The following is a 15,372-nucleotide window of genomic DNA, read 5'->3' on the forward strand; positions in this document are numbered from 1 at the left end:
CTCTTGCAGATTTCTGTACACATTTCAACCGGTAATCTGTTTTTATATATCTCCCAATCTTTTGTATTTTTCTACTATTCCTAATAGTACTGTAGATAATGTAAATATATGTTTTTTATATTGCTGGCAGTTTAAACGTTGCCTGGGAGTACAGTTAGAAACTAGCAAAACTACGGCTAATACTGGCACATTTACAATGTTGATTGTTGATTAATGTGCACTGTCCCAGTTCAAATAAACTAATAATAAAATAAAACATATCGTTCATAATGTTCTGTCTGCAAACATCTCAAATTCAGATTCCGTTTTATTTGTAAAGCTCCATATGACAAAAGTTATCCTGGGATAGCTTTGAATCAAATAAGATAAAACATCTCATTTCAACAAACATTCCAATAAACAAAAAAGTAAGTCAGCGAGTCAGTTAAGTGGTAAAATGTCACATAAAGATACATTTATGCCAAGTCATGAACATGTGCAAGGGAAAGGTTTGTTTTATTCCTCGAGCAAGTGACTTCCACCTGATGGGACTCACATGGCAATAACAGCAGGGCCTATATAAGAGCCTTGGTGGAAACCCCAAGATGTTTCTGCTTCTGCATTATGCTCAGGTAAGAGGCAGCACAAGCAAAGAACACACACACACACGAAAATACTTCCTCATGTGGGGCAGGTGCACTCTGAGATAAGATGCATGAGATATGGGGAGGAATAGGTTGGAGGAAGCAAATATTAACAGCTGAAAGTGGTTTTGAAGCTGTGCTTCTATTGTGTTGCATCAGGATGAAGTTGCTGCTGGGGGCTGCTGCTTGTCTCCTCGTGGTAAGCTGTGCCAAGGTCTCTCTGGAAGACCTGGAGTTCCACGCATGGAAGCTAAAGTTCGGTAAGATATTTATGTATTCTATATAATTATAATAATAGTTTGATCAACTTTAATGACATTATTTTTTTAATGTAAATTAATCTATAATGCAGACTATAAGAAAACAGTTTTGTTCAACTACTAAGTTTTGTTCAACTACTAAACATATAGAGTTTGAATATCTTTTATAGACAGTCCTTTGCATTTTTATGGATCTGCACATTGACTCTATTGAGTTCAATGCAGAGGCCTGTAGTAAATAATTACAAATAGGCTTCAGTTTTACTGCACTTGAATAACTGGGGTGACAGACCAACATCACATGATCTCTCTGGGTGGAGTCTGCAAGTCCTCTCTCTTTCTCCGGGTTCTCCGGCTTCCTCCTACCATCCAAAGACATGCATGTGTTGGCAATTCTAAATTGGCCCTAGTGAATGAATGTGAGAGTGAATGCTTGTCTGTGTGTCTATGTCTCTGTGTTAAACCTGCTACAAGCTGGACCTTTTGCTGACCTAAGGCCCAAAGTTACTGGGATAGGCTCCATTCACTCACAACACCGGAGGGAACAAGCGGCGAATAACTATTTCGGCCTGGCTAAATGGCCTGGCCAAATGGCACTGGCAGGAGTAGACTACATTCAGCAAAAAATCTTGATCATTGTATTTTGACAGTTAATAGAACAATGAACCACAATATGTCAAAATTATTAAGGGCCAAACTTATGTGAATACTTCTTGACTTATAGGAAAGGTGTACAGCTCGCCCTCAGAGGAGGCCCTGCGCAGAGATGTCTGGCTGCAAAACCGAAAGCTGGTGCTGGTCCACAACATGCTGGCTGACCAAGGCATCAAGTCCTACCGCCTTGGGATGACCTACTTTGCTGACCTGGTACAGAGAAAGAGATTCACGTTTTTTCCCTTAAAGATAATGACATTTAAATATGACATATGATCTTAGGGAAATGAAGAATACAGAAGCTTAGTGTCCCGGGGCTGCCTGATGTCCTTCAACAGCTCCTTGCCCCGTCACAGCTCCACCTTTCTCCACACACCTGAGCACAGAGACCTGCCTGCCTCTGTGGACTGGAGGGACAAAGGCTACGTCACCCCTGTGAAGGACCAGAAGCAGTGTGGCTCCTGCTGGGCTTTTAGTACTGTGAGTGTACTTTCACTTTGGTTTTGTTCATACGTCCATGACGCACAGCAAAAGAGTGTTTCAAGAGTCCCCAAGCTCAAGTATGTCAAACTCTCAGGTCAGCTCAACGCTCAAGCTGCTTCTGGAAAAAAATGCCTAGTATAGAAAATGTGCCACATTGAATACTAAAGCCAAGTTTCCAATGATTCACTCTGAAGTGTTTAGAACAGCAGAGAGACTTTAAGTACCAGCCTATTTAAGCAATCCAAAGTGGGCTGTGAGAGGTCTATAGCTTCCAAAGCAGCCTGGCTGAATTTTGGCCTGGAATGCTTTTGACCAAGATGATTGAAGAGTGGAATTGCAGGTGCAAAATAGCTATTACAAATTTGTTTTGATTGGTATGGACCCAATGGAGCGGGTGCCTTCTAGCACCCTCTAAAAGTGTTTTTTTTTTTGTTCTTAAAATCCAAACTATTTATTGTAGACTCCTGGAGCAAACTCAAGTTTCGGTTTCAGTTTATTTTTTATTATTCGTTCACAACATTAAAATGCAAATTTGACCCCCTGAGCATGAAGACAAACTCAATAGAAACACAAAATTAAAGGTTGTCAAAACATTTATTTAACGTAAAATCTCAGGAGATAAAGAAGATGAAATAAATTCCTTTCAGGACACCCACAATTTGCCTGTTATAACCGAAGAGCAAAACAATAAAATTAGGAGCTGAAATAACAAGGTGCAATCAAGAGACTAAAGAATAATAAATCTCCAGGGAGTTATGGATTCACCTCAGAGTGGTATAAAGCTCTAAAAACATATCCCTTTGCTTTTAAAATCTGGTGCGTAAGTTTTGCATGATATGTGTCCTATAATATATGACACCGGTTAAGCAGTGGCACATGGGTAAGTTTAAAGGACAAGAACAATAAGAAAGTGCATATGTGCCCGTCAAATCTTGGTGGTGTTATACTGAAAATTCAGAATATCTTCCAAAGTGATATCAATTCTGTTGCACTGACTGCTTATTTTCAGACTGGCTCCTTGGAAGGACAGAACTTCAGAAAGACTGGTAAACTGGTGTCTCTGAGTGAGCAGCAGCTTGTGGACTGCTCTGGAGACTATGGAAACATGGGCTGTATGGGTGGACTAATGGACCAGGCCTTTGAGTACATCGAAGCTAACGGAGGCATCGACACAGAGGACTCTTACCCATATGAGGCCATGGTAAGTCCACTGCTCCAGCGGCACTCCAGCTCCAGTACCAGACATTTAATCCATTTACTCCTTTGCTTTACCAATGCCTCGTTTTATCTTAGACCAATTTTAAATCCTAATCTTGTCCATTTTTAGTCCTAGAACTTGTTTGTACTGGATTAGGACCATCTTTAGTCTCAGTTTAATCCTACCCTTAACGCCATTTAGTAATTGTAATTGAATCATTTATTAGATTTGTATTTTGGCATAGGGCAGGGCTATTCAACTTTATTTGCCAGAGGGCAAGGTTTTCGCAAGTTGTAAAGAGCATTACATAGGGGAGACTAAACAGCCACTGCACAAGATAATTTGATAAACACAGAAGGCCGTGGATCTTCATGATAAAACTACATACCACTCTTTAAAAAAAAAATCAATCGTTTTCATTAAAAAAAAGAAAACAACAGACAACAACACGACCTGGAAAAACACACAAGTAGACTTTTTTTTAAAACGACGACGGCACATTCAAGATAAAATAAAAGTCCCAACGAGTCTAGAATCGGTCAAATTGCCCTTATCCAAATTAAGTTTGAATATAATTTTTTCCATTAGTTAAATTCCTATTTTTATTCCATTCCAGTCCTTGGTCGTCGGGGGTTTTGCGTCATCCATTTCTTTGTTAAAGTTTTTTTTCCCGCTGCCAAGAGCACATTCCAAAGGTATCCATGCTGAAAACGTTATGGAGCTTTTAGGACAAAGTGCGAGGTAGAAGTTACAGTAGTCTAATCTAGATATTACAAATGCATGGATACGTTTTACAGCATTGCTTTTAGGCACAATGGAAATAGGCTGTTTTACAGACTTGATTTATATGTGCTTTGAACGAGAGCTTTTGGTCCAATAAGACCCCACAGTTTCTTACAGTAGAACTTGAGGCTACAACTCCAGGCTGTAACTATCTACAAGATAAAGAGTCTCGCAGATGTTTAGGGCCAAATAGAGAGAGAGACAGAAGAAGCAGATAATTAAGTGTCATCCAGGTTTTTATATCCTTCTCACAATTACTAAGTCCTAATTGGTCTGATCGGGTTCCATTGATAAATACAGCGGTGTCATCTGCATAGCAGTGGAAGTTAACGCCATGCTTTCTGATAATATTACCTAACAGCAGCAAATAGACTAAACAGAATTGGAGGTACTGAACAAGTACTGAACCCTGCAACACCGTAAATTACTTTAGAACAAGGTGAAGAGCTCTGGTTTACAATAGCAAACTGGTACCTATCAGATAAATAGGATTTGAGGGTTGTCCCTCTGACACCTCCATCACATTCTAACCTCTGCAGTAGAATGGTGTCAAATGCTGAGGTCCAACAGAACCAGGATTGATACCAGTTCAACTTCTGCAGCTAATAACAAATCATTTGTGACTTGAACAAGTGCAGTTTCAGTGCTGTGGTGGGCTCTGAACCCTGACTGGAAAACTTCAAATAAATTAGTGTCCAGTAATTGATACCAACAGGTCAGAATCAAGATTAGGCATTTTCTGTAGTGGTTTAATGACTGCATGTTTGAAGAACAGTGGAATATAACCATTTTCTAATCAGGTATTTACTTATTAACAATGTCATATATAGAGGTCATTCACGTGACGTCACACGACCGCCCTCCACGCTCCTCCAGGCCCTTTTGGCCATGTTGTCCGTCCTCAGTGCGTGTCCCCCTATACAAGCCCATTCTATACCGCAGTCTGTCTGCTTCGATTTACGACGAAACACGGTTCAAAGAGGCCCCAAAACTTCATTAATGATATAGCACGCTTTACAATAATCAAAATGGTGAAGGTTTATGTGGCAGTTGAGTACAGCACCCAGGAAGATAAAGAAGATAAAGTTCTATCCTATACCGAGAAACCCGGAAATAAGAGCGCGCTGGACATAGACTTCATCAGTTTTATTCAGGCGTAGAACCTTTGTTCAAAATGTGGACATGTGAACCATCATTGGGCTTGGAGATATCTGGAAGAGTCGGTGATTTAGGCATAAAATATGGATCTGAGTTGATTGATTGAAATTTTTTTCCTCCTCTCCCAAGCCAACGCCACATTTGACCCCCTGAACATGAACGCAAAAAAAAAAAAAAAGAAATCACCCAAAATTTAAGGTGTGAAAAAAAGATATATATTTTTAAGTCCAATGAAATGTACATCGCAAAATGACTCGCTAGCACTAAATTTTCAATATACATTACGGCCTTTTTCATGGTAGACAAATGAAACATGGTGCAAACATACCTCATGTAAGGACAAGTAAAAAGTAATCTATTGACCCCGCCCTCAACCCCACAGGGAGTCGGCAATTGTGGGCGGATCCCTATTTTTAATTTTTTTTTACAAGTTGTACTGAATTTATTCACTCATGTGCAATTAGAGATAAGTCTTTAGATTTTCATACCTGTAGGGGATTCCGACTTATACAAGTACTGTAAGGTTTTTCATGTCCTCCCACTTATGAATGGTGGTGATGGTGACATTCAAGGTTGATATTGATTAAAGAATTGTTCAAGATTTCAAAGATGACACATTGCATGAGTGTGGGTATGTTTTGGAGACCAGCCATAGATAAGGCATTTAACAACTCTATAATCAAATATCTAAATTAATTTATTTATTCAAATTAATTATTAAAGGCGTTTAATGTTTTTCAGACTTCCTATAAGTGATCTGTTCTTCTGGATCTACCTCTGTATCTACCTGCGTTGCACCAATGAAATTTCCCCATGTGGGACAATAAAGGAATATCTTATCTTATCGCAAAATGCGACGCAATTTCTCTCAAATGCGATACATTCGTCAGAAAAAAGTGCTTTTGTATAGTATTGTTTGTTTTAGCTTTTGTATCGCAGCTTTTGCTGCGATACAAAAGCTAAAACGAACAATACTATACAGTCAGAAAATCAAAATTTTATTTTGTGCAAAATGAGTGGAAATTGGTCAAGTCAAATCACTCAGTAAAGTACACTACATATCTGTATTATGTACGGGTTGCAGGTTCAAAGCCATTGTTCTCTAGACTGAAATTCCTCTGCTATTTGTGAAAGTTCCGCTAACAGCAACTAAACACTTCCTGTGACACTTAAAAAATAAAGGCCTCTGTGTTATCCAGATATAGAAGCAGTTTGATATGACATATCCAACACACATATGTCCAAACGTTCATATCCAAATAAGCTTTACCTTAAGACTGACTTTAATATTTTTGTATGGATCTTATTCTGAGTCTAATAATTTTGCACTGTGTTCTACAATCTTCATTCTAAAACATAGGATGGAAAATGTCGTTATGATCCTTCCAAAGTCGGAGCCACATGCACTGGCTACGTGGACATAAAGAGCGGAGATGAGGACGCCCTGCAGGAGGCTGTGACCACGATTGGACCAGTTTCTGTGGGTATTGATGCTTCTCACGAGTCCTTTCAGCTCTATGAATCAGGTACGGTGTGCAGGCAAGGGGCCATGTCTCTATGCTGAGGCGGCACTGACATAGCCTTGTGTCCCAGGAGTGTACAACGAGCCTGAATGCAGCAGCTCCCAACTGGACCATGGAGTTCTGGTGGTGGGCTATGGATCGGATGGGAATGGGGATTACTGGCTGGTCAAGAACAGGTCTGTGCTATCATTGTATATCTGGCATAACAAGGGTAAATGGGGTATAATTTGTGTGAGACATGCAGGTATTACAGGACTGTAAAGGGACAGAGACAGAATTATAATCGCATCACAAGTTTATGTATGAAACATAATGTTGTTGATGCAATTTAGTTTGAATAGAGACAGCTACCTTCTTGTCACTGGCAATCAAAGGAGGAGAGAATGAAGGACCCGGAGCGACAAGAGGCTGCGATTTACATGGATTAGCGCACAATACATTTTCACTTCCCATCGCCTTTTTTGAGGCGTGGCCCTGCAAATGTGGGTAAAGATAGGGCATGGTCTTATTGATATTTTTGTCACGATGTTGCCTGTAGCCAGGGAGAACATTGGTACCTTTCACGATTGACGATACCGCTGGAAACATAGGGCTGACCCCCTTCAAAACAACATGGGCAATCTGTTGTAAAGTTATGTCATTTCGCCTATGTGTCCGGCTCCTGTGTGGTGGCAGGCGGCCCCTTTGGAGCCACGCTAGCAATAGCATAATTAACTTCTGGGGAATTCTGTTTTCCACCGAGAATATAGAATCAGAACCAGAAAGGGGTTTATTGCCATTATCAATGAACAGAATTCTCAAACATAGGAACTTGTCTAGGTGATTCGGTGCAACATAAAACAATGAACAATCAGGTGAACCATGACGAGCTCAGCACAGCCCGGGCCACGGCGCAGAAGGCGTTGCTGACTGTTGTGTAGCAGTGATCCAGCGTGTTCTGCTCTCTGGTTGGGACTTAAATAAACTGTCTGTTCTTTAATACGTGGCTGAAAATCCCCTTGTTATAATTGCCCAGGATAATACACAAGGAGTCCGGGAAGGTCCGCTCCACACTCAGAACCTGATCCGCAAGTGGGTGCTGTGCCTCCTCCATGTTTGCACTGTGGGGGATGTAAACAGTGGCCAGGACGAATGAGGTGAACTCACATGGACAGATCAGGAGAGCAGTGTTTGGAGATCACTGTCACATGTGAAGACCAGGCGTTGTTGATGTAGAAATAGACTCCACCACCACGTCTTTTTCCTCTGGAGAGCTCTCTCAGCCAATCAGAGCAGAGCAGCTGGATGCCCTCCAGCTCCACAGCGCAGTCTGGGATGTATTCGCTGAGCCACACACCGTAAAGCACAAAACGATACTAACCTCTCCCAACGTCTTGCTCCTTGATTTTTGGTTGTAAAAGAGATTTTAAAGGTAAATATCAGCACCAGGCATAGTACTGTGACTAGTACGCCTGCACAATACCCAAAAGTCTCCTGTTAATTATTTTTACTGACAGAATTTTTAGACACAGCCACGAGTGTTAGAGGGTGTCCAGTTTGGTGACATCAATGCTGTTTGAAGATGATGTTGTCTTGATGGCTTCATCAAGCCAGGACCTGCAACATGCACTGTGTGAAGTGGTTGGAATGAAAATTAGCACCTCCAAGTCCGAGGCCATGGTTCTCAACTGGAAAAAGTATCTCTGAGACTTCTGGGTTATGGTGGCGCTTTGAGCTGACCCACCTCCCACTGCCGCTGCAAAAATCGGCTTTAAAATCGGCTTAAAATCCTAAAGAGGAAGACTATGAGTAAACAAGGAAGACCCAAGTCTGGTAACAATACGGAACCAAAGTAAACATAGTTGACAGCCTACGACCCCATTGGAAAACAGCCCACAGCACAAGCTAACGAAGCTAACGAGGCTAACATGGCCAGCAAACTTGGCGCAGAGAGACGCGGTTCTTACCCGCCGGAGATGCGTGCTCCCGCTGGCCCAAATGGAGTTTCTCGCAACTTCCTTGCATCGGAGGGGGGGAGAACACGACGAGTCATCAGTTGTTGCTCATGATGTCTGAAATAAGACGCAAAATGCAACGTGATATGGTGTCTTTTAGAGGGATAATGATCGCGGCAGTTTCTGCTGCGATAGCCGCTGAGTTGAAAGCAGGAGGAGTGAGCGGAGAGATAATACGGACAATCTGCAGACAGTAAGGGCCGAGATGGAAGCGCTGCGGGTCAGGGTGACGACGCTGGAGTCGGAGAACAATAATATGAAAAATAAGCTCCTGGATTTGGAGTCCAGATCACGCCAGCCTAACCTGAGGCTTGTGGGCATAGAAGAAGGAGAAGAATACAGAAAGCTTCCTGGAGAAGATTGTTCCGGAGCTCCTTGTGGAGTGGAGGTCCCTCTCATAACAATCGATAGAGCACATCGTCAGGGCAATCCAAGACCGGCAGCTGATAAACCACAAGGCCTTATAATGAGGTTTCTAAACGATCGTGTCAAGGAACGTGACTTGAAGGTTGCAATGGTTAAAGGAGACCTCCAATATAAAGGCAAGTGCGTCTTCTTTGCTCCAGATATTACATATGAGTTTTGTCAACAACGGCAATGGTTCAACAACATCTGTTAGGAGCTCAGGATAAGAAAGCCAAGACATGGGTTCTCTTTCCCCGCAACTCTTCTGGTGACCTAAGGAAGATGCAAAACACAGAGAACTGAACAACATGAGAGATGGAGCCACCAGTATTGGGTTGTGGTCACATGGTGATACATTTCTGTTAATTTGAAGAGACTGATGAGATTATTTATTTGTTTTTGACATCAGACTTTATGCTCAGCTAGCTGTCCGCTTTTGTACATAAACTCTGTGACTAAATACATTTACTCATCGATGTGCCAAATGTGGTAGATTGGATTTGTGGGATCCAATCTACCAGATTTGAGTGAAAAGCAGCACTCAGATCTATGCCCGTGTCAGTGTTCAGGCGGATGTCATTTGTCACCTTGACAACAGCAGTCTCAGTGCTGTGATGAAGTCTAAAACCTGACTGAAAAACATCAAATGAGTTGTTTATTAAGAGGAAATATGTGAGCTGTTGGTAAACAACCTTTTCAAGGACGTTGCCCCAAAATGGCAGATTAGAGATGGGCCAGTCATGACTCAGGACTGCAGCATCAAGACTGCTCTTCTTTAGGAGAGGCTTTATGACCGCAGTTTTCAAAGACATTGGGAATGTTCCAGATTGAAGCGACATGTTGACATGTGAGTGATGGTGCTAACAAACTGTTCAGCACAGACTTTAGAAATCTGGTGGATAACACAACGAGGCAGCATGTAGATCAGGGGTGCCCACGCATTTTTAGCTCACGAGCTACATTTATATTCGACAAAGCCCGAAGATTTACCTATAGATCTAAATTAATATTATTTTTATTGTCAGTATTAAAAAGGTTTTTTTTTTGTTTAACCATAATTAGCCTATAGAAACACAATGTAGGCTTTCATTAAGAGCCTAATATTGTTTATCATATACAGATGTGCAATATAAAAAGGGGAGAGAAAATCTGCTATTTAACTGGACTATGAGTATTTTGAAAATAAAATATACTGACCACAAACACTGCGCTAAGTGGTAGAAGGTTGAGCTTAACCAGAACTTCATTTCACCCTGGAGAGACAAAGAGACCACGAGAATGGACTGTTTAGCAAGCTTTATTCGTGAGTTATTTGGCGCTCAGACCCCGGCGGAAGACGTTGCAATCATGGGCACTCCATGATCTATTTGTATTAGATGTGTCCCCCCGGAGCCTGGAGACTGGTGGTGGTAGATGTTAAAAGGAGGTAGAAGATGAGGGGAATGCAGAGGAGGAGCTGGGGAGGTGGTGGGTCGCAGTACGGTTTGAGCGGCCGAGCCATCTGCCTGAGGGCTTAAATGCGACCGCCTGGTGCTGATTGGGAGCAGAGGAGGAGTGACTGAGAGCGTTGACTGGGGATGAGGAGCAGGTGCGAGGGCCATGGTGCAGACGCCCCCTGTCCTTTCACCCTAGTTCTTGGCCGGGAAAAACTGCATAACCTCTTTGGGATAAGCGCAGAAACCTGGGAGAGTCCATGGTGAAGTGAGGGATCTGACTCTCACAGACGGACAGGCCTCGCCTGCTTGAGTGCGATGATGGCGCTGGGGAGAGGGGTCCTTCCATGGTGGCCTTGACGTAGATGGGTGGAGTTAGGTCTTTGAGGCTGAATTTACGCAGGCTTCATCTCTCCTCCTTCCTCTGCATTACACAACGCGCACTCCGGCGCTTTCCGGAGCTTTCCGGCGCCCTTCGGCACTTTCCGGCACAATCGACTCACTGCCTCTGCGATCGACGTATTGGGCACCCCTGACGTAGATGAACTGGTGATGATCTCCAGTTTGACAGGTGACAGTCACAGGTCCAAAGTGAGTTAGCTGTAAGTGTCTTGGTGGTTTTAGGGTTATTTTTTGCACTGTGGGATTTATAGCATTTTGAATGCCCTGAACTTTGTCATTAAAAAATAATGCAAACTCATTACACTTGGATGTGGAAATGAGTTCTAACAGCAGCTGAGCTGGAGGGTTTGTTCATCTGTTTACTGTGGCAAACAGGACACGCGAGTTGTTACTGCAGCTTCCAATTATTTCAGAAAAATAATATATTTCCCTAGTTCTTCATAAAATGAGGATGTAGATGTACAACTTCTCTCTGTAAATCTCTTGTTGAATCTGGAGTTTGATTTGCACCGTTCAAGACCGGCAGCACTCCCTTTTCTGTGCCCTGACCGAATCATCATTTCTCCATGGCGCCTTCTGCTTATTTTTAAAAATGTTAGCCTTCATAGGGGCGATGATGTCCAGAACATTCAAAACACTAGATGTAACAGAGTTCAACAAATCATCTACATTAGAACATCCTGTGGTTTGGGAAAAACAGACAAGTCAAAGAAGACACAAATGATCAGACAGAGCAGCATCGATCACATTGACATTTGAAAAATTTACCCCCTTTGTAATTAGGAGATCTAGAGTGTGTCCTTTGCTGTGGGTGGGGCCTCTCACATGCTCTCACATGAGTAAGTCTGAAACTTTCAACGACAGCATCAAGCTCTTTAGCGTTTCTGTCACAAATATTATCAACATGCACGTTGAAATCACCTGTAATGACCAAACCATCAAAGTCTGTGCATATGACTGAAAGCATCTCAGTAAAATCATCAATAAAACTTTGGCAGTGCTGGGGAGGCTTGTATAAAACAATGAAGAGAATGGATGGAGACTGTTTTAGCTCCATTTTAAAGGATACATACTCAAATGATGAAAACACCCCAAAAGACAACCTGCGGGTAATTATTTCTTCTCTAAAGGTTTGACCCTCATGCCACTCTTTTCCAGTATTGTGCACAATATGTCTGATTGACTGTGTCCTCTGCTTTGCAGCTGGGGAGAGAGCTGGGGAGACAAGGGTTTCATCATGATGACCAGGAACAAACACAACCAGTGTGGAATTGCAACGGCTGCCAGTTACCCCCTAGTTTAAGCAGGTGAGGACCGCACAACCATAGTACAGCCGCAGCGCAACCACAACATCGACAGCCCAAGCACAGCCACACCGCAGTACAACTGCACCACAGCTTGCAAACGTATCAGAAAACACAATTGCATTATTAAATAAAAAAATTATCAACTTTGATGTGAGAGTGAATGATTGTCTGTAATGTCTATGTCTCTGTGTTAACCCTGCGACGAGTTGGCCACTGTCCAGGGTGAACCCCGCCTAAGGCCCGAAGTCACTGGGATAGGCTCCAGTCACCCACGACCCCGAAAGGGAACAAGCGGTAGAAAATGGATGGATGGATTTTCATCAGTAATACTTTTTATTTTTTGAAATCTTCAGTCACCATATTTCAAACTTAGGTGAAAAGGTGTATGAAAAGTCATATTACAATAGACTTGCTAACTAGTCAACAACTAAAATATGATTGTTTTGTGTGAGGGTGGAATTTGGTGCGGCGCATGCGCTTCGGTTTCCAGCCAGTTCAGAAATGGAATTTCCTCATACAACGCTAAAAATAACACTGCTCATACATATTCTGATCACACACGCACATAAAACCCTCACTTCTGCTGATGGAAAATGCAAAAATCAAGCAGTAAACAATCACTAATGTTAGTGATTGTTGCAAGTAGATGAAATTAAAGTTCAGCGTGCCCTCATTTTTGAGTGAAGACTCCAAGGATAAAATATAGAAAGACGGCTCCGCAGCGCCACCTCAAATATCAATATACATGGCTGCAATGGGAGCTCTGACTGGAAAAACTGCTAATTAAGGCGCTATAGATTAATATGGCCCTCTTTTTTTAAGAAATTCATAAAAGGCAGAGAGGGTGCACGGTGGCAAAGGCGGTTAGCGCTCTTGCCTCCCAAGAAGGAGATCATGGGTTCGATTCCCGGACCAGACCTACATCACATGATCTCTCTGGGTGGAGTCTGCATGTTCTCCCCGTGTTACCGTGGGTTCTCTCCGGGTTCTCCGGCTCCTCCCACCGTCCAAAGACATGCATGTGTTAGGTAAAATTGGTGACTCTAAATTGGCCCTAGTGAATGAATGTGAGAGTGAACTGTCTGTAATGTCTATGTCTCTGTGTTGGCCCTGCGACAAGTTGGCCACTGTCCAGGGTGTACCCCGCCTAAGGCCCGAAGTCGCGACCCCGAAAGGGAACAAGCGGTAGAAAATGGATGGATGGATAAAAGGCAGAGTCTGTCTGACATGGAATTGTAACCGCCAAAATTACACCACCAGTTGCCTCGAACAGTGACAGTGAAAAGCCCTCAGGCTTCCTGCTAAATTTACCCAAAAGCTAATCCCCTGAGGTCCTCGTAGCACTGGTATATATTCAGGTCAATTCTCCTTGTAAAGCATAAAAACACAGACACACACACACACACACACACACACAGAGACACACACAGAGACACCTTAACCCGGCACGGTCTAAAACGACGCGGTCAAATAGCGCAGCAGTTTCAGGAGCCGCGGCACAAAATAACATAGCAGTTTCGGCCGCGCGCCGCGGCTCTGTGGACACTCCCTTAAAAAATAAATGCATTTTTGAGGGGTCTTCATGGTAAGCCTCGATGCAGAGAAAGCTTTAGAAAGCAACAACTAGCAATTGCCTCAATTAAATTCTGTATATGTGATTTACAACTTCCACAATATTTAAATGTATTTGAAATTAACTGGGCTGGTTTAATTATCATCCAGTAGACCATAAATAAATTATTTAAAACCAAAACTCAAAATAACTTTCATATCTGCTTTATAATATGTATTTTATCACAAAAGTGAACTTTAAAAGGAGGAGCCTGTCAAGTGAAATGTAATGTAAAACACAGGGGTGGCACTTTATTGGGGCTAATGTGTAGAAGAGAAATAAGCAGCTGGCTCCGAACACTCAAACATGTTCTTATTTCTTTGTATGCAGGTCTGGAGGGATCTCAGCTCGGACACATGATTCCATTATCAAATCGGTCGACCTGACACTTTGTCTTGCACTGTTGGTCACTGTTTGGGCTTTTCTATCAGAATAATGTAATACATTTGGTGAAATGACATGCAATACATTAAAAATGAATGTGAATATGTCATTGCATTGTTGTTGGTGGTGTTTATATATATATATATATATATATATATATATATATATATATATATATATAATAATAATCAAATAAAATATAACTTTTCTGTCAAATATAGCCTATCGAATCTATTATTTAATTCATTTCATGTAATTTTTATTAAGGATACAAGTGCAGACAGATTTTAAAACGACGTTTAAAAAATAGAAACTAAAATCTTTCTAGGGCCCAGATATAAACATGGCGAGGGCCACATCTTGCCCCTGGGGCCAGTTAAAAAAAATATTACTTGGCATGCTTGGCGGGCCTGATTATAACAACAAACGGGCCGTATGTGGCCCGCGGGCCGTAGGTTGCCCAGGTCTGCTCTAACAGGAAGTGGATGACCATGTGTAGGGTAACATACTAGTACAAGTACTATAAGGTTCTGAATGTCCACCCACTTGTGAAGGGGGCGGGGCATTCAGGTTTGATATTGATTAAAGAATTGTTCAAGAATTCAAACATGACACACTGCATAAGTGTGGGTAAGTTTGAATCGTATTTTTAAGAGAAGAATGGGGCACCAGCCGGATAATCGGTATTTAACTCTATAATCAAATATCTAAATTAATTAATTAATTAGAAATTAATTTGCTCGTTGATCTAAAGGTTTGAGAACGTAACCGTGACATTGACCCCTTTTCTGGAAATTAATGAACACTTAACCAAATGTGGGTTATGAAGATTTAATGACCAAAGAATTAAACAGGTAAATTTGAAGCAGGAATATGCAAATGAGTCGATAACAGATGGAATACACTAGACATGATTGTTCTAGATCTATCTAGGTGTGTTAGAGTTAAGTCTAAGATGAAACTCAGCCTGTGAAGTGCATTCATACGAACGGAACCAGAAGCTGTGATCTTGAGGAGACGGGCCTGCTTGGGGTCCAAGGGCCTGCTTGGGGTCCAAGGGCCTGCGTGGGGTCCAAGGGCTTCACTCAGGGGTCACTCAGGGGTCACGATGCAGCTCAGTCCACACGCTGGCCAGAGCAGGGCTGCTCTGGAG

General features: G+C 42.2%; 1 protein-coding gene across 1 annotated transcript; it reads left to right on the top strand.

Annotated features, from left to right (window-relative positions):
- Nucleotides 1–467: 467 nt before the first annotated feature.
- Nucleotides 468–14,237, top strand: ctsl.1 (cathepsin L.1). Its single transcript, XM_072461784.1, has 9 exons — nucleotides 468–611; nucleotides 783–883; nucleotides 1,608–1,750; nucleotides 1,820–2,017; nucleotides 3,030–3,221; nucleotides 6,520–6,685; nucleotides 6,753–6,858; nucleotides 12,120–12,223; nucleotides 14,166–14,237. The coding sequence occupies exons 1-8, from the start codon at nucleotides 604–606 to the stop codon at nucleotides 12,217–12,219; spliced, it is 1,014 nt and encodes a 337-aa protein (XP_072317885.1). The 5' UTR covers nucleotides 468–603; the 3' UTR covers nucleotides 12,220–12,223; nucleotides 14,166–14,237.
- The last annotated feature ends 1,135 nt before the right edge of the window (nucleotides 14,238–15,372 follow it).

The sequence above is a fragment of the Eucyclogobius newberryi genome, unplaced genomic scaffold, assembly GCF_026437365.1.
Source record: "Eucyclogobius newberryi isolate DKJ021-1_F unplaced genomic scaffold, fEucNew1.0.hap1 SCAF_32, whole genome shotgun sequence".
Taxonomy (NCBI): domain Eukaryota; kingdom Metazoa; phylum Chordata; class Actinopteri; order Gobiiformes; family Gobiidae; genus Eucyclogobius; species Eucyclogobius newberryi.

Coding starts and splice junctions, on each gene's coding strand:
- ctsl.1 (XM_072461784.1), top strand. Junction 2,018..3,029: donor CCTGCTGGGCTTTTAGTACT/GTGAGTGTACTT, acceptor GCTTATTTTCAG/ACTGGCTCCTTGGAAGGACA. Junction 3,222..6,519: donor CTTACCCATATGAGGCCATG/GTAAGTCCACTG, acceptor TCTAAAACATAG/GATGGAAAATGTCGTTATGA.